The following is a 24,833-nucleotide window of genomic DNA, read 5'->3' on the forward strand; positions in this document are numbered from 1 at the left end:
ATGCTCCGGAGAATGTAATATTGCTGTGCAGACTGTGTTTCTGCAGGTTTATTGTGATAGAACCTCTAAATTGTATCTTTAGCTGCAAGCGGGAACGTATTTGTTTTTGTAAATTTCTTCTATTAAAATAAGTTTATTTCCGGTTTCAGTTGCCATTTTAACACTCAGTTCACTGATGATGATGACTCAGTCATTTTACTGAATAGCTTCATACCCTATTAAATTATATTGGTATACATATTTTTTTACAATACTGTATATATTTACATTTACTTAGTATAAGTGATTTTTTTATCTGAGTTTTATCTTTATATTTTATTATATCCATGATGCATATAGTGTTGACTCCTGATAAACAGCGCTACATCAATCATCATTATTAGCCAGAGGCTTCCTTCAAACCGTTTCACGGGCCCGGGGCCCCGGACCGCACCCCGGGATCCCCTAATGAGCCTCCAGTCTTACTCCCCGCAGCGTGGCGGGGCCGCGGCCGACAGGTGGCGCTGTGCCACCGGCGCTGCCGGGTCGGCCAGCCTGGAGACAGAAGTTTGTTCCGCGCGGGGCTTTTACGCAGGCGCAGATCACGCTGTTTGTCCAGTTTCGCTGGTTGACTTTTACCTGCGAGGCGTTCCAGTTTCGGTTCGCTGGGAATAAGCGACGGCCGCCGACAGGGTCCGGTCCGGGGGTGAAAGCGCTTGCCTCCTCCCTCCCCGGCCCCGTGTGACGGAGCGTCGCTCGGGATTTCTCCGGGATTTGTAGAGTCGGTGCGCAGCGGCGAGCTGAGCGCGAGGCAGGTGCACCGGGGACCGGACGGGCGAGGAGAGCTTGTTCCGTATTTCCGTGATTGAGTCCTGACGTTGACACCGGACCGGATGATTGGATATCAACTGGTTGGAGCCGCGGTGGTTGATCTGTGTTAGTTTCATTAGTATGCGGCTGAAGTCCCCCCGCTGCTGCCGACATCCAGCCTGAGGACCGATCGGCAGCCCTGAAGTCTCCGCCGTGCCTGCTGAGTGACTCCTCGGCCCGGAGACGAGGACGAGGAGGCGGCGGCGGCGGCGCGGGCGGGACCTCGAGCTCTCCGCACGGACACGACGCGCACCTCCCCGCCCCGTGGACCGGGAAGATGATGGGCTTTCTGCGCCGGACGTTCAGCCGCCGCCCGCGGAGCCGCTTCCAGACGGGCGAGGGGGACGAGCGGGACGGCAAGGGGGGAGGGGGGGCGGCGGGGGTGACCGGGAACCCCCTGCTCCTGCCCCACCAGCAGCAAGTCGTCCACGCGCCCGCCGTGGTCAGCGGGGGGGTCTCGGTCCACATACCGGCGGCCGGGACCGCCAGGACCGTCATCACCTGCCGCGTCCTGCTCCTGGACGGTTCGGACGTCAACGTGGATCTGTCCGTGAGTTCACCGAGCGCTGCTGTGTGTGTGTGTGTGTGTGTGTGTGTGTGTGTGTGTGTGTGTGTGTGTGTTTACGCCGCACGTGTCACGGCGTGGCCCCCGGGGACCTGAGGCCGTTCCCGGCGTAGCTTGGAGTCGATGCCGCTTTACTTTGCGCGTTTAAAATTGGGAACACGAGGCGGAAGAGTGGCTCAGGGTGGTTTGACAGCCTCATAACAAAAGTTAAAGGAACACACGGCGGGTTCTGTCCAGGCAGGCAGCGATCAGCCAGGAAACAGACCCCTGAAAGCAGTCCTTTAAAAGTTGGTGAGACAAAAACGTCAGAAGTTGTAGTTGTAGTCTTTGGATTTGGGGAATTTATGTAAATAATTACAATATTAACCAATGAAATGAGCCACGCAAAAGCTTAGATTGGCCCTTTGGAGGATGTAAGTTACTGTAGGTTCACGGTCTGCAGGGTCAGACATGATGGCGCTCCATCGCTCCTTCGCTCTCCTTCAGCCTCTGCCTCACCTGAAGCTGCCCCCTCCTGCTTCCTCCAGCACAGCTTCCTCCTGTCGCCTTTAAACCCCCCCCTCCTCTCCCTCCCCATGTCCTCGTCTTCTTTTACACTCCCTCTGTGGCCTACTCCTTTTTTTGCTCATCGTCGTCTTACTCTTTCATGAGCCTCCTCTTCACCCTCTCCTCCTGTGCTCCCTCGCTCGCCCTCTCTCTCTCTCTCTCTCTTTCTCTCTCTCTCTCTATTCCCTGACTCCCTGATCTGATTTACCACCGTGGGGACTCTGTGTCACAGACGACTGCTGCTACAAGCTGTGTGTGTGTGTGTGTGTGTGTGTGTGAGGCGGGGGGGGGGGCAGGTGGGCTGATGAGCGTGTGTGTGTGGGCATGCGTGCGTAAGTGGTTTCTCATAAGATGTTTTCATTCTGAAGGTTGCGCGTGTGTCACCGGAGCTGTTGCGTGCGCGCCCGCGTCCGCGCATCAGCGCCGACCCCCCCCCCCTCCTCCCCGTCCCCCCGCCGTCCTACGGGGACGTCACGGCAATAACGCCGAGCTCCTGCCGAGCGATGGCTGCTCCGGCGGCAAAATGACACACGGCTCGTGAGGCTGCAGGATTAGTCACAGGTGTGTCGGAACAAGTTCCTTCACGTCCTCGTCTTTTCCCCACAGGCCTCGATGCAGATGCACCGACATGAGCCGAGGCTCCTCTGTTGAAGCTCGGTGCTCACTTGAGGCTGAACACGATCAAAAAAAAAAAAAACACAAAAAGAAGAGGAAGGTAGAACTGAGTCAGTAAAACGTTCACGTCATCCTGTCCCATTGTACGAGGCCAATTTGGCCTCATTGTGTGTCCCGCGTGTGACAGAGGCTCTGATTTCAGGCGGAAACACAGTGAGCAGCAGCTTTTCCCGTTCCCAGTCCATTTAACAGACCCACCGCCGATTTCCACATCCAGCACCGGGATGTTCAGACTAGTTATCGAGATCCAAAGTACGAGGCCGTCGCCTCCGCTCCCCCGCTGCTCCTTTTATGGGTCACACCCGAGTAGAGGCGGCGGAGACGCAGCTGCTCATAAACTGTGGCTGATAACATTCACGCCGCTGAAGGTTGAGCGTTAGCAATAATAGGCCTCGTCCTCGTGTGGATGACCCACATGTCCTTTAAATGGACCATAAGTCACTCTTTCCTTTGTTGTGAACACTAATCTGCTGCCAGGCCTGAGGCGAGACGACGGCTCTGCCTCAAAGACGGCGGGAGATGAAACCAATGAAACCAATGAAACCAATGAAACCAATGAAACGCTCTGTTGTTGCGTTGCAGAGCAAGTCCAAAGGCCAGGACCTCTTTGACCAGATCATGTACCACATAGACCTGGTGGAGACCGACTACTTCGGCTTGCAGTTCATGGACACGGACCAAGTCTCGGTGAGTCACCGCCCCCTCTCCCCCCGATGCCACGCGTCAACCCCGACGCAGCCCATTCTCACCTTCTTGTTGTTTTCTCGCTTTTAGCACTGGCTGGATATGACCAAGCTCATAAAGAAGCAGATCGTAGGTGAGTCGGGCTTTAATTGGGCCGCGCGCGCGCGTGTGTGTGTGTGTGTGTGTGTGTGTGTGTGTGTGTGTGTGTGTGTGTGTGTGTGTGTGTGTGTGTGTGTTCGTATGTGTGTGTGTGTGTGTGTGTGTGTGTGTTCGTGTGTGTTCGTGTGCGCAGGTGAGTGGGGAGCAGGTGGCGCGTTATCAGATGTTGACATGGTGATTAGCGTGTGCATTAGGACTCCTGCTCTTGTTTGCTCTCCGGCTTGTAACAGATGGACGGATGGAGCATGAGGGCTGAAAGAAAAGGTGGATGTTGTGCTGCTTGTTCGACGGCCCTTTTAGTTCAGCATCTTAAAAGAAAAATGGGGAAACATAAAATCGCAGCGAGCGGCACGGAAGTGTGTTTGGGAGGATGTGGGTCCAGGCTGACGGTGATAGATGGAGGGGCGAGCACATTAAAGTGCAAGGATGAGATGAAAATAAATCCTAAAAGCTGATTTAATTTCAAGCGTTTTCAATAAATCACTGCTTCATCTCTCTACACGTGTTCCTTTCTCTCTCCCTGCACACGCTGTCTTTATTTCCTCCTCTTCAGACGGGCCTCCTTACAGACTGTTCTTCAGGGTGAAATTTTACTCCTCGGAGCCGAATAACCTGCGCGAGGAATTTACAAGGTAAAACACACACAAGGACACACACACACACACACACACACACACACACACACACACACACACACACACACACACACACACACACACACGCACGGGGACCCAAGGCTAATTAGTTTGCTGCTGTGGGCAGATTCAAATCAAGGCCAAGCGGACGAACAGACGTGTTAAAGCAAACGGAGATGAAGGAAAGCTTGTGATGCTTGTGATTTATGTGCCTACAGGTATCTGTTCGTGCTGCAGCTTCGTCAGGACATTCTGTCTGGCAAGTAAGTTTCTCCGGCGTCAGCTGTTGCTCTTGTGAACTTGTGACACACGCGTGTAATCGCGTCTTTACATAAAGGACGCACGATCGTCGGTGACTGAGAGAACGGTGGCGCAGCTTTGAGAACTGTGCTTCTTTGGGGACGCGGTTGTGTTCACAGACACACCTACACAGTCATAAACGGAGGACGCTATAACGTACAGGAGATGTGGGAAGCGAATGGTCGGCTCAGAGTGAGACACTCAAGGCTGCGCACGCCAATGGCATTTCGCTCATAAAGACCACACTCGCAGTGCGGGTGGAAAGGTGGAACGAGGCTGAGTGTCCGTCAGAGAGGAGGTGACGGTTGACCCGGTGGAGGAGAGAGGAGGTCGTGGGGTCACCGTGCTCCAAATCCAAAGTTTACTCCTCAGAGTAAGGAGTTAAGTGGTGCTCGGAGCACGTTTAGCTTGCTGTCATTTGCTAATGAGCACTAACTGGAAACTAGAGCTGATGCAGACAGTGGTGATGTCAGCAGATTTGCATGAACACACCAAAAAAGCATCCAGCAGCTGGCGACGCGCTGAACAAAAGCAAAGACGATGTGATTCACTGTCGAAGCAAAACTAATTTACTGCTGTTTGTTTAACCGCCGAACTCTCTGCCACTTTGAGGCGTCAAAGCCCTAAAATCCACCGACCTCCCTCCTGCAGCCTGATGATGAGGCCCGAGCCTGCGGAGCGGCCCGGCACCGGTGTGTGAGTGGACCCGGCTCTGCAGGAAGTGAGCGCTGATGTCATTGAGCAAACATGCAAATGTCCGCGTGAACAAAAAGAGTAGGTAAATCAGAATCACGCACGAATCCTTGCAATCGCGCAGAACAGCGAACAAAGCAAATCCTTTGCTGCGACAAAGGGACGAGAGGCGGCAACAAACGCGCCAGCGGCCTGAGCGCGCGGGTCAGCGCCGACCCGCATCCCTCCTCCTGGCTCTATCTGGGCCACGGGTCCCGGGAGTGCAGCGCTATTATAAAGCTGAAGAGCAGAGGGCTGCTTATTTTAGGAAGAAGCGTTGCTCCTCTCCTCCGTGACACGCGCTCGTCTGCCGCCACCGTCGCCCCATAACGTGCACACATCGCGGCACCGAACCGACGACCGGGCGCTTGGAGCTCATCACCGCCGTCTGCTTTTATCCCCGCAGGTTGAAATGTCCCTATGACGTGTCAGTGGAGCTGGCTGCGTATTGTTTACAAAGTGAGTAGACTCCATTTGTGGTCTTGAATGCAGTATTATAATAATTTACACCCCTTTACTTTGTGTGTGTTTTATTTGGATATGAAAATCAACGCACACTCAGAACGCGTATTCACTTCCTCGTTGGCGCTGCCTCCACCATGTGAGCGGCTGCTGCCAGCGAGCGGGACGTCCACGCGTTGCTGCCGGCCTCACGCTCTGTGTTTGTGGCCCCAGGTGAGCTGGGAGACTGCGATCCGCTGGAACACTCCCCTGAACTGGTGTCGGAGTTCCGCTTCACTCCCAAGCAGAGCGAGGCCATGGAGGCGGACATCTTCGGCAGGTGGCTGGAGCTTAGGTGAGAAAAGACAACCCCTTAACATCACGTATTCAGTGTCAGGTTCGGTTCCAAGGCAGTTGACGTCGTGGAGATGGGGACGCGATCGCACGCCTGTGCAGCCACAATGCTCCCGCTGTGTGCGGCCCGCGTACTGGAGGGGTTCTCACTGGGGCAGAGAGGTGGAAGTCGTCCTGCTGAGGACAACCCCCCCTCCGAGTCACAGACGCAGCCACAGGCAGCTGCTCGCAGAGCTAACACCAATTACCCGCGAGTGCGGCTGTCGATGGGTTTCCTGTTCAGGTTCAGGCTGAGGCACCGAGGGAGCGAAACTCAACGCTGTGTGTGTGTGTGTGTGTGTGTGTGTGTGTGTGTGTGTGTGTGTGTGTGTGTGTGTGTGTGTGTGTGTGTGTGTGTGTGTGTGTGTGTGTGTGTGTGTGTGATTCCCAGGGGGAAGAGCCCGTCCCAGGCCGAGATCTCTTTTCTCAACAAATGCAAGTGGCTGGAGCTTTACGGGGTGGACATGCACTTTGTGAAGGTCAGTGAGGTCGGCTGTTACTGCCCCACACGCCCCCCCCCCCCCCCCCCCCCCACTCGCTGCTCAGCTCGGCCTCTTTGTGTGTCCAGGGCCGGGATGGAGGGGAATACGCACTGGGCCTCACTCCTACTGGCATCCTGGTCTTTGAAGGCTCCAACAAAATCGGCCTCTTCTTCTGGTAAGTTGCTCAAAGACCCACGAATTGTCTCAGCTTTATAGTTTATAGAGCAGATGAGCTGAGCGCTAACACTACTAATCTCTTGATCTGTTTGTGACTCAGGCCCAAAATCACCCGTCTGGACTTCAAAAAGAGTCGCCTCACGCTGGTTGTGGTTGAGGACGACGACAAGGTTGGTGTCCCGCGGCGCTGCGCCGGCGTCGCCGCTAACCGCTAACCGCTAACGGCCCGTGTCCTCGCCGCGCAGGGCCACGAGCAGGAGCACACCTTCGTGTTCGAGCTCGCCAGCTCCAGGACCTGCAAGCACCTGTGGAAGTGCGCGGTGGAGAGCCACGCCTTCTTCCGGCTGCGGCAGACGGCCGCGGGCAAGGCCGCCCGCAGCGACTTCACGCGCCTCGGCTCCCGCTTCAGGTTCAGGTACAGACCAGGTGCTCCCGCCGGGGGCTCGGCCAGGTAGCGGCGGCCAGCGCTCACACCAGCATATGGGGAATAATGTGTCACATGAAACAGAGCTGTGTATCTATGGTTACAGCGTATCTATGGTTACATGGACCTGTTCCTATGGTGACTGAGATTTTCCCTTCATATTATTTGTTTTCTTCAGACTATTATCGGAGATCATCAAAGCAAATTCTCACACTCGAAGGGCACTTTCTGTCATTTGTCAGAGCAGCTGAACAAAGCGGCGTGAAGTCTGTTTTCGCGTGGACACGCTGAAGTTACAGCGAGGTCCAACGCGATGCTCATATCTGGAGTGTTTCAGATAGTGTTTTTAGATTTTAATACAAGGTCAATGGGTACGAATGACAAATATTAAGGGCAGAAAAGTGAGGAACTCCAATAAGCAAAAGTTTGTTTGTCCTAGTGTTTTATAACCTTCCAAACTTCGAAGAATGATTTCATTCCACCGGATAAATATGTTTATTAAAGCCCCCTCCAGTCACACATTAAGACATTTTAAATAGCTCTCGTTAGAAAAATGCATTTAATGTGTTTTTTTCTACATAAAAGTCACTTTAACTCATTAAAAATTCATCAGAGGACATCAAGCTGTTTGCATTACACTAAAAAATGTATCATTAAGCATTTAAATATTTAAAGTTCCACGTGGCATTTAAAGCTCTGTGTGTGTGTGTGTGTGTGTGTGTGTGTGTGTGTGTGTGTGTGTGTGTGTGTGTGTGTGTGTGTGTGTGTGTGTGTGTGTGTGTGTGTGTGTGTGTGTGTGTGTGTGTGTGTGTGTGTGTGTGTGTGCTGGATCCTTGCCACATTCTGCCTTTTAGTGTTAGTATGAAAACAACACCTGTTCATATGCTGTGGTTCATATTAATGGTGAAACTTTCCCCCGTCCCAGTGGCAAGACGGAGTATCAGGCCACACACGGGGATCGCCTGAGAAGAGCCAGCACGTTCGAGAGGCGGCCGAGCAAGCGATACCCCTCCCGCACGCACTCGCTGGGCAAAGGTGAGCTTCATCCGCACCGATGACTAACAGCCGCCGTCTTTGTCCTTTAGGAGTCCACGTGAGTTATTGGAAAGGTCACGTGCCGTTTTAATTCACAGGGTGTTTTTTCTTTTTATTCCTTTTGAAAAACATAATTAAATTGTGCTGTACAAAATGACCACTGATCTTATTATTTTTAAGAAGAAAAGCTGCGGCCTGTGAAACGATCAGCGCTTCCAGAGGGTTTTCAGCTAAAAATATCTCAAATGAGACGCTAATTCAACAGGCTCCAAATACTTAAAAACGGCTCTGGCTATTTTTTAGGGAAAGTGCTCCAAATTCTAGGTTATTAAACATAAAGTGTCACCTTTCTGCTTCTTCAAAAGCACCTGCTGTACTCTTCACTCCTCCATAATTCCCACCCTCTGTGAGCTGCTCAGGACCACCAGCTCCTACGTCACCATAATCTATCCTACGTGCACCCATTAAGCACCGACTACAGGATGTATTTTCTGCAAATGTATCGACGCAGACATCCACACGCCTTTTATTTATTGGGTTTTCGAGCGTTCGGCTTCGTTGTTTTTAAACTGATGCATGTTTGCATTTGAGACATGTTTGTGGTGCTGCTGCTTATTTGTCCACTCGCTCCTCTAACCGACACCGTATCTCTCCCTAAGGTGCAATTTCACCAGCCAAGCCTCCACATATCAGGTAAAACCAACACTCGAACCCATAAATATACGTAACGACCACGCGCACGCTCATGCTTTCGTACTGGCACCGACATTCCAGTTATTACAATTATTCCTTATCCCCTAACAGTGACCTTAATCCACATAATCTTAACTGTAGCGCTCTGGAGGTTTATCCACCATCAAAACTGGCCACGCAGACACAGATATTAATGTTTCCAGTTTCTTAATCTGCTATCAGTGATTGTTGTGATTCCTTTCCAGCTCTCATGCCAGCCCTGATCCCAGCCTACATCCAGTGAGTGACCTCCCCTAGCCTACTTTCTCACGCACGCAGCCGCCGACCTGCTTCGTCCTTTGCGGCCGCGTTTCATTTCCGCGTGCCTTCAATCTCTCCCTCTTCCCTCCTCCCCCTCCAGTACCAGCACAACATCCCCATTGGCCACGAGCTGTGGCGCACGCCCCACCCGGCGCTCACGCCCCCGGTGTACCTGCAGCCCGCCGGACACACGCCGCCGCACAGGTAAGACGCCAGCCACGCACTCAGAGGACGTCCTCCATCGCGCTCGCCTCATTGCCGCGTCTCCGTTCGTCCCACATTTTTTGTTCTGTTCGTCTGCACCTCCATAGTTTTCTGTGTGTGTGACCCACCTTCATCCTGTCACATCCAGGCCCTCGACGAGCCCCGTCTCCAGTCATCCTTCTGTCCCACAGCGAAGCGGCAGCCTGTTACCAGCATCCAGCAGTGTGGTTTTCAGGGATAAGGTCATGACTGCACTTTGACCTCTGTCTGACCTGGGAATCTGCTTCAAAATCCCAGAATCCTTACACTAAACTCTCCTGGACTCCTCAGAAGAAGCAGTCTCCTTCATCTTCACCGTGTCTGTCTTCATCCATTTTTCACCCCCCCTCATATGCTTCAGTGTTCATCTTCCTATAATAAGCCAGGTAAAGGCTGAGCATGAGGCGGGGGATGCTGTGCGAGGCAAAGGGACAGGGGCGTGTTCATTATTGTGATTTGACTGCTCATGAACAGAATGGAGCCAGTTAGGCACCTTGGGAACCATTAACACTACAGGTTGCTGCAGCTTGCATGAAAAAGCATCGCATCTAAACACAGACATAATGCACATGTTATTATGTTCACAGTTTGGTTCCGCTGACATCATCATCATCATCTCTAGTTGCAAATCAGTAGCTGAAATAATCCCCCTCCCTGTAAACATCGCCTGTAAATAATATAAGCTTTTGTTTTGTTTTTGTCCAGGACGTAATTCAGTGAGGGTTGTCTGTTTATGAGTGCACTGCTAATGTTTAACATATGTATGATTAAACAGGGCTAAGTTGTAGCTGTAGTATTATACTCCCTGTTTACTTTCTCCGTACTCCCTAAATTATGAAAAACTAATTTACTACTTGAAACAGCCATTTATGACCAACGCTAACTACAGAAATCACAAAGACGACCTTTGACATGTTGCACTATAAATCCTTTATTTTCATATTTTTCATTCTGAGTTATTTCACGTTCCTCTCTCGACTCACGCTGACACCTTGGAACCCACAGGCGTGGCCTTAAAGACACCAATGAACGCTAACATAATAAAGCTAGACCCAGGTTCAAAGCCTTCGGTGGATATTTTAATGCCTCGTGTGTTTACTGTAACTGCCTGCTAGATTAGGTTGGTCTTTAATCGTGTGACAGCCAATTTGTATCTAACTCACTAAAACTGGAGGGAGAGCGAGCGACGAGCGCTGATCCAGGAAACCGCTGGTGGACGGGCTGCAGCACACGTCGTATGTTGGTTTAGGGATTTCGCTGCTTTATGTATCGTGCGGGAAACATGCACGAGGATGCTGCATTTGCTGTGTTTGTGCTTTCAGCGTGAGGCTTTCTGAATAAAGACTCAGATTTGATAATCAGCTGTTTACAGAAAATGTGGCCAATGCTGTGCTGTTGTCGTGTGTTGCTTTTACTCTGTGACGTTTACCATAATCATAAGACGCCTTTAGGGATGATGCCATTTTGTGCTTCTGAAACAAATAAACTTAAAATTTGCAAAAAAGACCCATTGCTAAATAATTTGCGGCCTCTCTTAATGAAACCTTGGGAGTGATAACAGTGGGTGGAGACCTGGTGGGCGCAGTGGGGGCTTGTTTGACGGCGTGTGTCGTCTTCAGCTTCCCTCTGAGCGGTCCGGCGTCGCACCACCAGTTCAGCGTGGAGGAGAACGAGGCTTCGTATCCTGGCAAGGTCCACCACCATCACCGACGGCACACGCACAGCCAGGACACGCTCTGCCACGCGCACACCAAGAACAGTGAGTACTCTGAGCCTGTGAAGTGCTGCCCAGATCGGGTCTGTCCTGAAATCTGTGATCTGTCTAGACGGAACCCGGATGCGCTTTTCAGCAGCGCGCTGCGATTGTTATCACGCCTGGGTCAGTTCAAACTAATCACACATAACCAGCATTTCCTCACGTAAATAACAGGATAATTCAAATTCTCTGTTAAATAAACTATAGTCCCTTCTATTTGCTGCAGTGAGTGTCCTTAGATGTTTTTTCTGGTAGCATCAGTCCTTAAAAGACATTTTGTTTCACTTTTGAAATATCTGGATATGCGCCGATGTAGTCAAAAGTGTCCTTGCTGTAGTATAACACATATAATGGCTCCTTCGTGTGCATTAGAACGCAGAGCTCCTCCATGTCCAGCAGATGAGCTGGACATTTCTCAGTGCCTGCTCAAGGCTCTGGAGTCAGACAGCGATTCCCCTCCTTGGCCTTCGCTGCACGTCAACATGGACAACAAGGTCAGACTCATTTCCTATTCATTGTTTACCCGGCCTGCTTGCACAATGAGCCTTGGCGCAGGTTGCGTTACTTCTGCCCTTGGCAGGGGGAGGAGAAGCAGCTGTCTGAGAAGTCTCTGCACCCGCCCGCCTCTCCCGCGATGCTCCCCGACCACCTCAAGTGCAACATCCTCAAGGCCCAGATGGAGGCAGCGTTCAGGGTCAGTGACAAAGTTAACATCCACGCAGCCTGTCACGCTTTGCATTTCAACTAACTGTGAGGGTTGTGCGTCTTCCGATATCAAGAAGGAGGCTCCGACAACGCCCAGAGGGAGGAACTCAAGCGAGACGCTCACTGACAGGTCAGTACTTTGTCCTACGTCCAGATGCTTGATGTTTCTGCAGCATAAGGGTCTATATCTATACATATTCATGTCTTCAGGTATCAGAGCTCCTCCCAAGACTCCGCTGCATCCAGTCTGACTGCCGATAAAACACCCCTCCGGCAAGACCGCAACCCAACGCCGGAGGGGCTGCAGCCCAAGGCCAACGCGAGCAGCAACCGCAGGAAACGGCTGGTCAGACAGTTCAGCTTGTGAGTACACATCAGAGGGGGCGGAGCTCCCCAGCCAGCGCTCAAGCATCTATGAGTGGGAGATCGCACTAGTGAGATGAGTCACAGCGCTGCGATCCCCGCTCCTCCACGCTGGCATTATTGTCCACAGCCGGTCACACGAGTCACTCAGTGTCTCCCCCGTGTAATTCTTGCCAGCAATCACGAGGACGAAGACAATCTCCCAGAGGCGCTTGCGGCCATCTCCTCCCAGAGCACGGCGAAGTCGGGCTCCAGCAGCTCGCTGGACAAACAGATACAGCCGTCCATATACCCACAGGTATTACACACACTCGCACACCCAAAGAAACATAGAGAACTGTGAGTAAACTCTGTGTGTGTGTGTGTGTGTGTGTGTGTGTGTGTGTGTGTGTGTGTGTGTGTGTGTGTGTGTGTGTGTGTGTGTGTGTGTGTGTGTGTGTGTGTGTGTGTGTGTGTTCCAGGTGGATAACATGCCAGCTCTGGAACTGGCTACTCCGTGCTGTCCCTCTCCCTTGCCTTCCCCTCACCTCTCCCCTTCTTACTACCGTAGCTCCGTCCCTCATGTGGTCCCGTACCTCACTGCCCAGAATGACAGGTAACACGCCGCGGCTCTGCCTGTCTGAGCAGAGGGAACCTTTCATTTGCATAAGCGCTCAAGGTCACAGACGTGCAGTTATTTCACAAACTAAAGAGAAAATACAGATGGAAAAGAAAATGAATAAGACACTCCCAGAACTCCCTCTTCCTCCTGAAGAGTTGATTATTATTATTGTTATTCCTGACTCTTGACTGTATAGTAGTTTTAGTTTATAACTAACTTTTTACTTCCTTTATGCTGTAATCAACAAAAATGGTAGTAATTACTGGTTAAGTGTATAATCCGACTTTATACCATAGACATGTGTAATCTGTAAGAGTAGAGTGTAAATCTATGGAGGAGCCTGGTGTCAAACCAGCTAAACCAGCTATTTTGAGGCTGCTACCTGGTGCGGCTCCTCACACACTTCATCTGGTTTCCTCCTGAATGTTTTTAGCAGAGTAGCGGGGCATTAAGTGCTGCCTCCTCTGGGGAATTCACAGTTTAGGTCACACATTTAAATGGTTTAAGCTGTTTCACCAAAATAAAGCATTGAGGAGCTACACTACGCTGTGCACTCAGCCCTCGTCTAGTGCTGCCTGAGCCCGTTTAGCTTTATTTGTTTTACCTGCATAGACAAACAAAAATCAATGTTAATGAGATTCTTCGTGTGTTTGTGTCTGTAGCGGCGAGGAAATGAGGGTGGACAGAGAGAAGATACTAAGGGCTCTGCTGATGACGGAGCTCTGAGAACCTGACCTTTGACCCCTGTGACGACAAACGAAAAGGAAGCATGACAACACGTTTTAAAGTGACTGGCTGCATTTAACGTTTGTATATTTGCATAATACATCCAGCTGTTATAAATACACATTTGCATAAAGGCAATTGTTCTATTTGCCTAAATATTTTAGAAGAATGGTTCTTTATATTTATTAAAATGAAACTGTACAAACTTTAGGTGAGACAGACAGAAGCGGACTCACGCATACACAAATCAGTCAAGCTACAGATGTGACAGGTGCTGCCTGCATGATACAAGCGTTACGCGATTAAATGTTTGTGATTTGCTTTGTGATTTCCTCATCACGGTCTCTTCAGCCGCTGTTTCAACCTTTCAGTCTTATACAAAAGCTCCGATAAACCGGACGTTGCTCCACTTTCAAACCAGTTTGTCCAAAATGTAAATACGCATTTGAATGACTATGACTGAGATTGTAACTTTTTATTAATTATACCTCTTTTAATGCCAGAAATACATTCTGAGGGGCGAACGGTTGCAGAGCTGACGCTTTTAAAGTTAACTGGAAATTAGTCTCAATGTGTCCACCAGACGGAGACAAACCTACAGTTATTACGGAGGCATCTGAACATCACGATCCTGTGGTGCAAGTTGTCATGAGTGACAAATCATGGCTCACTGGCATTTTTTTTTTACTTTTGGGGTTTCATTCGCATCATTTTGAGATCCACACATCAGCGAGCGAGCGCCTGTTGTCCAGTGACCTCATTTGATCCCTTCGTTTCTGTCGCAGCCACGTCTGAGGCAACCAGTGATTTGCTGTTCTGCTGTACGTGTTGACTGACTTGTTCCAGTCCGGATCTTAATAAACGATGCATCATCACTTGGACGACTCTCGCAGCATCTCTGCTCTCTGAATTGACAGGGGGAATGTGGACCGGCCTCACCCCGAGCGCTGCTCCGTCTGCGGCCCTCACCCGCCCTCTGAGGGAATGTTGTTATAAAGAATATCACTGATTTATCTGCCTCTACACACCTAGCAGGTACAGTACGGTGACTCAGCCTGTAATTGCACCTCTCTTGTGTGGGGTTAACCATCTAACACTGGGTAATTCATCTTCAGGGCAGGGTGTAGCAGTCAGGCTCTGGAGGAATGTGCTGCAAATGTTTATATCTGAATTAATTCACGTGAATCTTGACAGATCTGTGGGTGAGATGAGAAAGCTTTCAAAGCATAATCGCGTCCTGCTATGAATGTTTATATTTAACACAGTAAAGACATTGACCGCTGAGCCCTAAAGCATCCGCACAGATGTTATTACTGAAGAAAATCTGCCACATCGTAATCAGCTCAGCCCCGGTTGTAACCTTAAAATGCTAATGGAGCGATTTAGGACTTGGCTCAGATCACACAGCAGGAGCGAAATACATAAATCCTACAACTACAATAAGACGGTCGTGTTTATGGAGCTGCTCTCAGCCTTTATTACCATTATCGCTGGATAAATTAACAGGGCACCGACCGCAGCTTTGTGGATGTCGAGGGAGTTTAATTTCATATTAGCGTTATGAGAAAACAAGCCCCTTGGCAAAGACGCAGTAAGGCCCCCGGGTTTAGTTTATTTTGAAGCCTTAGATGTACGGTTTCCCTTTTAATAGGTTCCACTTCCTAATATTACTTAAGGTGTCCCTAATCAAAGATTAATGCGTTTACTCTAATCCTTAACAGCCAGAATACAGCTTTAAACACCTGCACTTATCTGTGGTTTTGTACTTAACATGCGACCAAAGCCTTTTGGCAAACATATTTCAGAACCGCATGTAATCGCACCACTTTTTCCCATATTCCAGCTCTGCCAGCAAAGCGATAACAATTACAGGCAAAAAAGTATTTTGGGCTTTGTTGCATGGAGACTAATGGCGTTGCTATGCTGCTTTAGACAGCGCGTTTTGCGGGGAGGCGAAGCCGTGAGTGTGTTTAAAAGGGATCAAGTTGGGTGGGGTGCACAAGATTGTATTACACAATGGCCAATGTGCCCTGAGGGGGTCTGACAAGGTTTCGTCTGCCTCGCTTCTCTTTTCCCCTTCCTGCACTCTCCCTATTCTTCACATGTCCACCCCGTGAAGAAATGTGTTTAGAGCAAGTGACAATAGGTTGGGAGCAGTAATGTGTGTGTGTGGGAAACCTACAGGTAATCACTGTGGACAGCGTGAGGGAGTTGCCACTGTTTTGCCTCCAGCCACAGTCTGTCAGCGCCACAGTTTCACTGTGTTTGCATGCCGGCACTGAAATCAAACAGCTGGACACCGACTTCACGTGATAGATTTATTCATGTATTTTGTTTCTTTCTCTGAGTGTGAGACGTGTACAGTAACACAAATGCTCAGTTGAATTCACAATATGCACGTCGCACATGTTCTTCATCTCCTTTCCTTCTCAACTTTCCAAGTGAGCAGGTTAGAAGGAAATAGGGGAAACAAACTTCCGCAGGGGAACCTGTTCGTTCTATTCATTGTCCTTAATTTTGGCGTAGACAGTGGAGGGGGGACAAGGAAAGGGTGGACTGAGTAAAAATATGCAATGAAGTCTGTCAGAAATCACCTGAAGAGCTTGTGGCACGAGACTTGCTACCGTGTGGTCAGGTTACAGAGAACCGGAGCCGCCCTCGGTTTGGATGAGCGTCCCAAACAGAAGGCAAGACAACATTGGCATTACACAGTAGGGAGGGGGCTATGTCACATATTTGTAAGCGAAGTCTGACTATTCGATAAACTCACAGTGTAACATGTTTTCATTTAAGATACTGCTCCTGTTGTTGTCTTATTGTTTAGCAGTGCATTGATATTTGGCATTTTGTAAACATCTTAAAGTTTCACTACTATCTTCTTCATGCACTATAGCTTCCAATACAATCCTTGTGTACACTATCAAATGTATATAAACACAAAACGTATTGCATAAACAGATTAAGTGTTAAAATGTTTCGACACAGGCGTACGCAACACTCATTCTTCCACACACGCATTCATTCTTCACAGAAAGGCTTAGGATCCAGCTCTAGTTCATTATTATTATTATTTCTAGTTGGCTAGCAAATATATCAGTGATTACAATATCATAAAATGTTAAAAAAAAAAACTAAAGCTTTTAAAATACACAATGTGCAATATATGACAAAACTCCTATTTTTTGGCTAAGGCCACATTGATTTTGGTATAAAATACATTAATTTCTGTTCTTAAAAAGGTATAAATAACACATCTAAAAGACTATTTTTAAAAAAATGCTAACAATACACGTCAGTGTGTGACCTTTGTCTGTGTGACCCCTACAGCAGGGTCAGGTCCAGGTACTGTCCCGCTGGCTTGGTCATGAGCGCGGGGAGGGACATGAGGGCAGCGTCGCCTCCGCTGGACTGACCAATCAGACTGCTGCTGAGGAGAGAGACGGACTCCACGGGGCTCTGGGGGGACGGAGGGGAGAAGCGAGAGAGAGAGAGAGTTCAGTGGAAGGGAAGGGTGAGACAAGGAGAATCATTCCAGTGGAAGACAGTGACACCGGCACCAGATGTTCCCCGTCACCTTCCCAACACCTATCACGCTACGACACCACCTATTAACCGTTCACTGAGTCCCACACTCTTCCCGTTTCAGGCTTTTCTCAGATTTTCCCTCAGATTAAACCCTCTCTGCATGGCTGATTTCGGCTTTGGCGTCTGTCTAGGTGCTGCACGTTTGGCCGGTTAGTCACACAGGCTCTGTCTGAGCAGACAAACCGGCAGTTAGGTGCATTCCTTCCACTTTTTACTGTTGTGCTCCTGTTTGGCGTGTCTGTCTGTGTCCAGCACGATGTTCAGCTTCTGTCCTGTCCCATTTCCTCAACTTTAGCTTCCGTTGCTGAAGTGAAACAGAACAATGACTCAGAGCAGGTTTTAGTGAACGGTCAGTTACTGCGGTGTCCCATCAAAACATAGTAACCAGTGTGAATGAAGCAGAAGACAGCACCTCCTCAAAATGATTCCAAACAGGACCAAGGACCGACTAACATCCTAGAAAACGGCTAACTCGTGTCTGGTTAGTGGAAAACACCCTGTCTAAACAGAAAACACCCGGACGCGTTGACTCCCGTGACCCGTGGTGACCAGCAAGGACCCAAACCAGCGCCGCAGCCGGTGAAGCGCGCTCCCTGAGCCCACGAACCAATCCTTACCTGCCACCTCCCTCAGACACCTTAGATACACACCCATTCTTTGGGCTGCGTAAGCAGTGTCCTGGCAGGGTCGTGAGCGTGCACGGCCCCGTGGGCGTGCATGAGGGCGTCCTCGGGCACGTACTGCTGGTGGGGAGGGGGGGGGGCGACAAGAGACAAGGGGGCTCAGACACAAGTAACCACAGATAACAGGCGGCTGGACGTGAAAGACCCAGCCTGCAAGTCAAAGAGGGTGAAAATCAGCCCTAATGTGTCTCTGATTGTAAAATATAAACCCTACAGGTTCACTCGTTCACGTCCTTAAGGTTCTTCGCTGTTTTCTAAGTTTCAACAGGGTTTGAGATCCTCTAGTTCAAGTCTATGCAGGCAGCAGTGCATGTGTGACAGAAGAGGGAGAGGAGACAGGATAAACTAGTTTAATGGCCTCTGGGCAAACACAGTAGATGCCTGACAGTACACGCCCACTATAGAAAGATTTGAATACAACACTTGGATGTTTCAGAGAAGCATGAGAACACTGGATCACAGAGTTCTTCCACACAGGACAGATGAGCTGCTATTATTGAGCACACATGACATGTTCTTCTAACCTGTTGGTTCCTACCTGATATCCCTGCACGGCACTAATGAGGTCTTTGACGCCGTTGCTGCTGTAGGTCAAGCCTGGCATGCGCACCAACCCCCCCGGGGAGGAAAGGGAGGAGGGGGAGGGGAAGAAACCGACGGTGGTGGGTGAACCCGGCGGACTGAAGGAAGGAAAGAGACACGGTGAAGCCGCCGCGCTGAACATATCCACAACACAAACAAGTGAACTGAAAAGCTCTGAAGCTGCTTATTAGAAATCGAAGCATCATAAAGTAAGTATGAATTATCTTAATGACGGGGGCGACGAGGGAGCGACAGAGGTCACTCTTGTTTACCGAGTTGTCTGATAGCACAGTTCAGTTATTAACTACCCTTGTTCCACTCGCTGTCCTTGGAAACACAGAGCAAACAAACAGCAAAACGGTTTTTCCCACTCTGAATCAGCAGCAACACAAAAAGATGCCAGATAAATAATAAAAAAGTGGATTTTAAATTTAATATCAGTGAAAGTGGTGAAACCTGTGCACCAGCCTCTAACTTACATCTCACAAGGAAACACTGACTCTCAGTTTACAAGTTTACATCTACGTTTATAATTACTGATGGGAACAATGTCATGCTATTGGAACTTGATAGCAGCGACTACTAGCAACTTAGAAGGACAGAGCGTGAGCAGAATCTTCATGCAGCATGCTGACAGTGACGTCTGCAGGCACCCACCTGGGGTAGTAGGCTGTGTAGTTCATGTAGAGCTGAGCCGCTCCAGGGTAATATGCGTGTCCCGGAGGCAGGGGCCGCGGGGCTAGCAGCACCTGGCCGATGGGGGGGTAGAGGGCGGCGGCGTCCGTGGGCAGGACAGGCGGCGCGGGGGCGAAGGAGTAGGACGGAGGGGACAAACCTGGGGGGGAGCAAACGGGGGAGGGGGGGAGACCAACACTTAAAACCAGGCGGCAGCGGCGCAGTCTGGCCATCGTTCGCTTCAGGTGGTGCCTCACGAGACGCCAACCCGCAAACAATGACCATCACAGCTACTATCAACTCTATATTTTTGTCCTCTAAGAGAGTCTGCATCCGGTTTCACTGAAGAACCAAAGCTATTTTTACCCGATGCTCGCGTATTTGCGGTCAGACGCTACAGACAAAAGGACCCAGCGCTCCTCTACACACCAGCGTTCAGCTCTGCCCACCTCTCCCACAGCTCATGATTGGACAAGCACCGGAGACGCCCGCGGCCGAGGCGGCGCGTGGCTTCGCTCAGGCTACATCCCACGACCACCGCTACCAATCTGACAAGACTGAAGAGTTGTAAGCCATTTTGCCACATTGGGCAGCGTTTGGCGCTGGAGCTGAATTGCTTACACTTTTCCAACCCTTTCAGATCTGCGCGAATTACTTGAGTGAATTTAAGAATGCGCTACAAGATTTCATTGAGAACACAGGGGGAAATTAAGAAGTGCGGACTAAACCACGTGTGCGGTTTCTCAGTGCATGCAGACGGGTCATTTATTAATCATGCTAAATAACAAAGAGGCGCCAGACGCTCACAAAAACACACACGCTCTCACACACGGTTGAATCTCGTCTCCATCCTCCCAAAGTAATAGATTGGAGAATCCCCAGCAGCTCTGCCCCCGCGGCAGGAGCCCACCTACCCGCAGTCCCGAAGCACCCCCAGCTCCCAGCGGCACTTACGTCTGGACTTACATGGTGGAGGGCTGAGCCCTGTCCCACTCCTGCTCCGGCTGTGTGTGTGTGTATGTGTGTGCGAGAGGGAGCCCCCCATCAGCACCAGGCCCATCTCCTCGGAGCTGCAGGGGAACACCTCCACGTAGCGGCTGTTGGCGCCGCGCTGGCTGCACATCACTTGCTTGTGGAGCCGCTGCGAGGCCTGCAGCGCCCGCTCCGCGGACGTCATCTGGATGAAGCAGTCGCCCGACGGACGGCCCTGGAGGGAGACGCGCTGTGAGAAGTCGGCCAGCGGCGCTTCGCTTTGTACCGGTCGTGCACGCGCGCTCACCTGCTGGTTGAGGACCATGTGCACGCCGTGCGGCCGGATGTCGTGCGTGAACTCGCCCAGGAAGGCGAGGATGTCCTCGATGCTGGCCGTGTAGGGCAGGCCCCTCAGCCGCAGGCAGTCCCTCACGCCGCCAGGAGGGGGCAGGAGAGACACCGCCGGCAGCATGGACACCAGGGGGGCGGGGGCCACGGGGATGAGAGGGGCCGACGAGTACCGGTTCAACACCTGAAACGCACACACGGCTCCACGTTAGCGCGACCGCAGCGAAGGTCTCATCCCTATGGCCCGAGAGGCGTCACGTCAAAAGGCACACACACACACACACACACACACACACACACACACACACACACACACACACACACACACACACACACACACACACACACACACACACACACACACACACACACACACACACCACACACACACACACACACACACACACACACACACACACACACACACACACACACACACACACACACAATCAGACCCATCAGCCAACATCCACCTGTTTGAATGTGTCGCAACGTCAGGCAGGCGCTGGCCGGCCGCCAACAGGACACCGGCCTGTTTGCATTTCTAGAGAGGGCCAATAAACCGGCACGAGGGAAGGCGGCCGCACAGATACGCACGCAGGTCTGTGCCTATCGGCCCGGCAAGATAAGGAAATGAGCCCTGTTCATGACGGAGCACGAGGCAGTGCAGACGGGGGAAGACGCAGAGAAGCGGAGGCCACAGAACAGGCAGAGTGACTGCGTACGTATGCGCTGAAGGGAAACAGTCCACGTTATTATGCAGGTCCCCACCCTTAAGCCCTGTTCCAGTAATTCCTCCAACCGCCTGGAGAAAGGAAACACACCCACGCTCCTTAAAAAACGGCTTTTTGTCCTAGAAAAACGAGATAATGAGCAGGCGAAAACAAAACCAGAACCCAAAATGAAAAAAGTCACACACAGTACAGACGTTTTCTCTACACATTCAGACTGGGAGCAGAAACCCCATGTTCGCAGGCCGGCCCCACGTACCTGCTGGACCTCCGCCGCCGTGCTCTTGAACAGCTCGATGTAGCGCCGGCCCAGGATCTCCTTGTGCTTCCTCAGGGCGCACTGGGCGTGCTCCTCGCAGGCGAACAGCACGAAGGCGTCGCCGGTGGGCCGGCCGTCCGGGTAGCGGACGAACAGGATGCCGTCCTTGCCCCCGCTCACCGGACACGGCTCCTTGAGGCCGTCCGCCGGCGAGAAGAAGGCGAGCACCTGCTCGTGCGTGGCGGTGAAGGGGAGGCCCCGCATGCGGACTATGATCTGGTCCTCGCGGGACAGGAACATGGCGGCCTCGTTGGACGTACCTGACACATCATCACATCGTTTGTGTCAGGTTCACGAGACGCCCTCCAAATCACAGGCCAACAACAGTGAATGTGAGGCAGCTTTAGCTTGGTTGTGTATATTTTTACGGTCCCACCTCCTGCTATCTTCAGGAAGTCCTCTCCTGTTGCTTTGTAAACCTGCCGTTAGAAAAAAAGGACTCAGTCATCACTACCACCATTATAAAGACGCCTTCAGGTTAGATCTGCTGTGTGATCGACTTGCTTAATAGCAGGTTACCTCTATGTATCTGTTGCCCATGTGGTGTTTGTGCCTCTGCAGCGCCAGGTCCCGGTGTTCTTCGCTCACGAAGCGGACGAGCGCCTCGCCGTTCCTCCTCCCCTGAGCGTTGAGACACAGCGCGGCCCCTCCTCTGCACAACACAGCGCGTGCAGCGTTACGGCCACAGCGAGCGGGCAGAAGACACAACACAGCGGCAACGCAGCGGCAACGCAGCGGCAACGCAGCGGCAACGCAGCGGCAACGCAGCGGCAACGCAGCGGCAACGCAGCGGCAACGCAGCGGCAACGCAGCGGCAACGCAGCGGCCACATACTTGGCGATGTTCAGTCCTCTGAAGAAGCGAGCGATGTCCTGGTCGGACGACTGCCACGGCAGCCCCCGCGCCCGGATCACCGTGCTGTCGCACACCTTCTCCATCTTGCTGCTGCAGACGAACCCGCAAACGTTAGCGCCGTTTGGGCGGACGCATGCGGAACATTTGTTTGGAGCAGGCGTCACTTACCATGTGCCAGTTTCGAACTTTTCACTAACTCTCTCCGGGTTAGAAAAATTGTGGCCTGCAACAGGAACAGAGGCGTTTCAAGTCCAACAAATTGATCATGGTGCTTAGTTTAAATCCTCACGGTTAATTCATGATACTCACACAGCGGCTCAGACAGCAGCGCTAGGACGATGCTGCCCATAGCCTTGACCTGCGTTACTGCCATTTCTGGAGGCAACGGGACGGACGGATCCGGGGTGGCCGAGGGATCCCACGTGGCTGGCACATCAACGGGTGTGCTGAGAGCTGAGGAGGAGGCAGTCAGGGAACCAATAAAAGGCTAAAAGGGACCCGGCGAATAGCTCGGAGAGAGAAAACGTGCTGTTAAATGAGCGCGTGGGCGTTCGGGAGCTACGGCGATCGGACGAACGGAGCCAAATAAGCAGGAGAGTGAGGCAAAGTGAAAAAAGTGAAGATGCAAGACACAAACACAAGGAGCAAGGTGTGTTAGTTCTCCTGCTCCAGTGGGCGTGTGGGGTTTGCACTGTTGGCTAAACACACACGGACACACACACACACCACACGCAGAAAGGTGCTGCCATTGTTTACTTATTTGCATTTCAAAACCTCTAGTCCTGCAGCCAACACCCTGTGGCCTATAAACTTCTGGGTGTTGTGGGTTTTTTAGCATAAAATGTGCTCACGAGGTCGAGATCAAACGCATCGCAAGACTTCGGGAGAAGTCCAAAGTCCTCCGTAAGCGTTTAACGTACGGAAGGATACACTCTGCCATGCTGTGTAAGTTCAAGGCCTTGAGGTCAGATGTGGGGAAGTGGTTCCTGAACTCCTTCCGTAGGTCCAAGAAAGAGTAAAAGCAGTCTGGAAGCAGGATGTTCTGGAAAGAGAGGAGCAAAAAAAGCAGACGATGTGAACATGTGGCCCATCAACACCTGCTTTTTATTACTATGTTAATAAACTGCTGTTTGTTTAGTAGTAAATCTCTGGGAACGTTGTGCTGTCCACGTGGGGCAGTGAAGGGTGTGTTAATGGACAGGCTTTCACCGGGAGCCTGGTGCTGAAAACAACTGGTCCGCTCAGGCGCCGCCGAGCGCACGCCCCGGCCGCGAGGCGCTCACCCACCCAGCTCGCTCACCTTGCTCGCTGCCTGGGGGTGAATCACTTGACGGATATGGAGCTGCCCGTCTGTACACAAACACACTGACGTGCCCGTGCCCATGCTGTTCACTTCATTTGTCAGTTGTAGATTAAACTGCAAACAGAAGCATCGGACGGTTGAAGCACTCCAAAATGGCTCATAATAACCGTGAAATAGCAGGTCTGAAGCCTATTTTGAGCTTTTACCAGGTTTAAAGCCGCCTCAAAAGTCGCGGCGGTAGAGACGCAATCTGCCCCGGATCCGTTCTCCTCTTCCACGCTCTCCTCCGTCACATCTTCCTCCTCCCTCTCCTCCGTAGGGTCTGAGAGGTCAGGCTTAATGAGGATCTCATTCACCCTGCCCAACTGGTTCAAAGGAACAAAAAAAACCTGTCAGTCCTGAAACAGACACCTTCATGAAGACTCACAGGCTCCAGGCTGACAAAACAGCATCGCACATTTCTAAAATATCATATGTTGTGTGATGTATAATGTCGTGTGTTGACAGGAAGCAAAAGCAGGGACCTCTTTAAATATCTTCCAGCATAGGAGTCAGCAGGAGATTTCAGATTTCAGAAACCTTTAAGACTGTTTACAGTGGAGGATCAACATAAAGTCACCATTTCACTCATGACATCATATAAAACTCAAATCTGAGATCTGTAGCTGTCATTCGTATTAGTTGTTGTCTTTTGTTTAGCTCAGTTCACCTGTCCTCTTCGCTTCATGCTCCATTTCCTGATTCAGAACAACACCTACCTGTAGGAAATCGCCTATTAGGGTTTTACCTCTTTGTTTTTGACGTCCACCAGCTGCCAAACCAAGTGCCCCAGCTCCCTCTCGTCGGAGCCCAGCAGCTCCCCGCTCGCGCCAGATGTGGCGGTGAAAAGCGCCACCAGGTAGTCTACCTGCGCCGTCATCTGAGCGCCGACAGCCGCAACTACTCTACAGCTACGCAAAACTACGGACACGCCGGAGAGGAGACGCGCGCGGGAGGCGACGGCTTTCAATAACTTTACTGTGACACCTGAGCGCAAAGGTGAGCTCCGCGATTCGGGGTTTCGGCGCGTGAGACGTAGGGCGTGAAGCCTCCCGCAGTCACCATCTCGAAGTAATGGCTGCGCCGTTCGCCGCTTTTGTACTGCATCTACCTGTGAAACCACGTGACCACCCACCTGCCTCCTCCCTCTTTCAGGTGGCTGCGAGTTACTAAGACGTGGCAGAGCACTGAGAACAACAATATATTTATAAAACAGCACAACTCACGCTTCAGTGTATTTCAGTGCATAACATTTAA

At 51.2% G+C, this 24,833-nt stretch overlaps 2 protein-coding genes across 12 annotated transcripts; one reads left to right on the plus strand and one right to left on the minus strand.

Annotated features, from left to right (window-relative positions):
* The first annotated feature begins 526 nt into the window (after positions 1-526).
* Positions 527-14,359, plus strand: epb41l4b (erythrocyte membrane protein band 4.1 like 4B). Of its 2 annotated transcripts, none has more exons than XM_029127909.3 (23): positions 527-1,399; positions 3,218-3,322; positions 3,410-3,452; positions 4,032-4,110; positions 4,332-4,376; positions 5,552-5,604; positions 5,821-5,941; positions 6,371-6,458; positions 6,548-6,636; positions 6,739-6,808; positions 6,884-7,053; positions 7,988-8,097; positions 8,757-8,790; positions 9,036-9,069; positions 9,191-9,294; positions 10,953-11,092; positions 11,462-11,583; positions 11,670-11,783; positions 11,869-11,924; positions 12,005-12,157; positions 12,335-12,455; positions 12,619-12,752; positions 13,421-14,359. In XM_029127909.3, the coding sequence occupies exons 1-23, from the start codon at positions 1,127-1,129 to the stop codon at positions 13,482-13,484; spliced, it is 2,322 nt and encodes a 773-aa protein (XP_028983742.1). In that variant the 5' UTR covers positions 527-1,126; the 3' UTR covers positions 13,485-14,359. The 2 variants fall into 2 exon arrangements, with proteins under 2 accessions (XP_028983742.1, XP_028983743.1); XM_029127910.3 differs by having other exon boundaries at positions 11,872-11,924.
* Positions 14,360-15,788: 1,429 nt separating this feature from the next.
* esrp1 (epithelial splicing regulatory protein 1) lies at positions 15,789-24,657 on the minus strand. 10 transcript variants are annotated; one of them, XM_055503061.1, is made up of 17 exons: positions 24,325-24,657; positions 23,744-23,902; positions 23,535-23,651; positions 23,165-23,276; positions 22,544-22,687; positions 22,403-22,457; positions 22,214-22,324; positions 21,899-22,031; positions 21,756-21,798; positions 21,320-21,639; positions 20,289-20,513; positions 19,964-20,216; positions 18,992-19,169; positions 18,291-18,432; positions 17,720-17,812; positions 17,253-17,373; positions 16,802-16,940 (listed from the first exon to the last, which is right to left on the minus strand). In XM_055503061.1, exons 1-16 carry the CDS (start codon positions 24,454-24,456, stop codon positions 17,281-17,283), a joined length of 2,310 nt encoding a protein of 769 aa, XP_055359036.1. In that variant the 5' UTR covers positions 24,457-24,657; the 3' UTR covers positions 16,802-16,940; positions 17,253-17,280. The 10 variants fall into 10 exon arrangements, with proteins under 10 accessions (XP_028983736.1, XP_028983735.1, XP_028983734.1 ...); XM_029127903.3 differs by lacking the exon at positions 17,253-17,373 and having other exon boundaries at positions 15,789-16,940; positions 19,976-20,216; XM_029127902.3 differs by lacking the exon at positions 17,253-17,373 and having other exon boundaries at positions 15,789-16,940; positions 17,720-17,809.
* Positions 24,658-24,833: the final 176 nt, after the last annotated feature.

Source organism: Betta splendens, chromosome 16 (genome assembly GCF_900634795.4).
Source record: "Betta splendens chromosome 16, fBetSpl5.4, whole genome shotgun sequence".
NCBI classification, from domain to species: Eukaryota; Metazoa; Chordata; class Actinopteri; order Anabantiformes; family Osphronemidae; genus Betta; species Betta splendens.

Excerpts from the sequence above, each read along its gene's own strand:
- epb41l4b (XM_029127909.3), top strand. The coding sequence starts at position 1,127 with ATGATGGGCTTTCTGCGCCGGACGTTCAGCCGCCGCCCGCGGAGCCGC. Across the intron at positions 4,377-5,551 it reads CAGGACATTCTGTCTGGCAA|GTTGAAATGTCCCTATGACG; the intron begins GTAAGTTTCTCC and ends TTATCCCCGCAG. Across the intron at positions 6,809-6,883 it reads TGGTTGAGGACGACGACAAG|GGCCACGAGCAGGAGCACAC; the intron begins GTTGGTGTCCCG and ends CTCGCCGCGCAG.
- esrp1 (XM_029127901.3), bottom strand. The coding sequence starts at position 24,456 with ATGACGGCGCAGGTAGACTACCTGGTGGCGCTTTTCACCGCCACATCT. Across the intron at positions 22,325-22,402 it reads AAGTTCGAAACTGGCACATG|CAGCAAGATGGAGAAGGTGT; the intron begins GTAAGTGACGCC and ends GTTCGTCTGCAG. Across the intron at positions 18,433-18,991 it reads TACACAGCCTACTACCCCAG|TCCGCCGGGTTCACCCACCA; the intron begins GTGGGTGCCTGC and ends TCCTTCCTTCAG.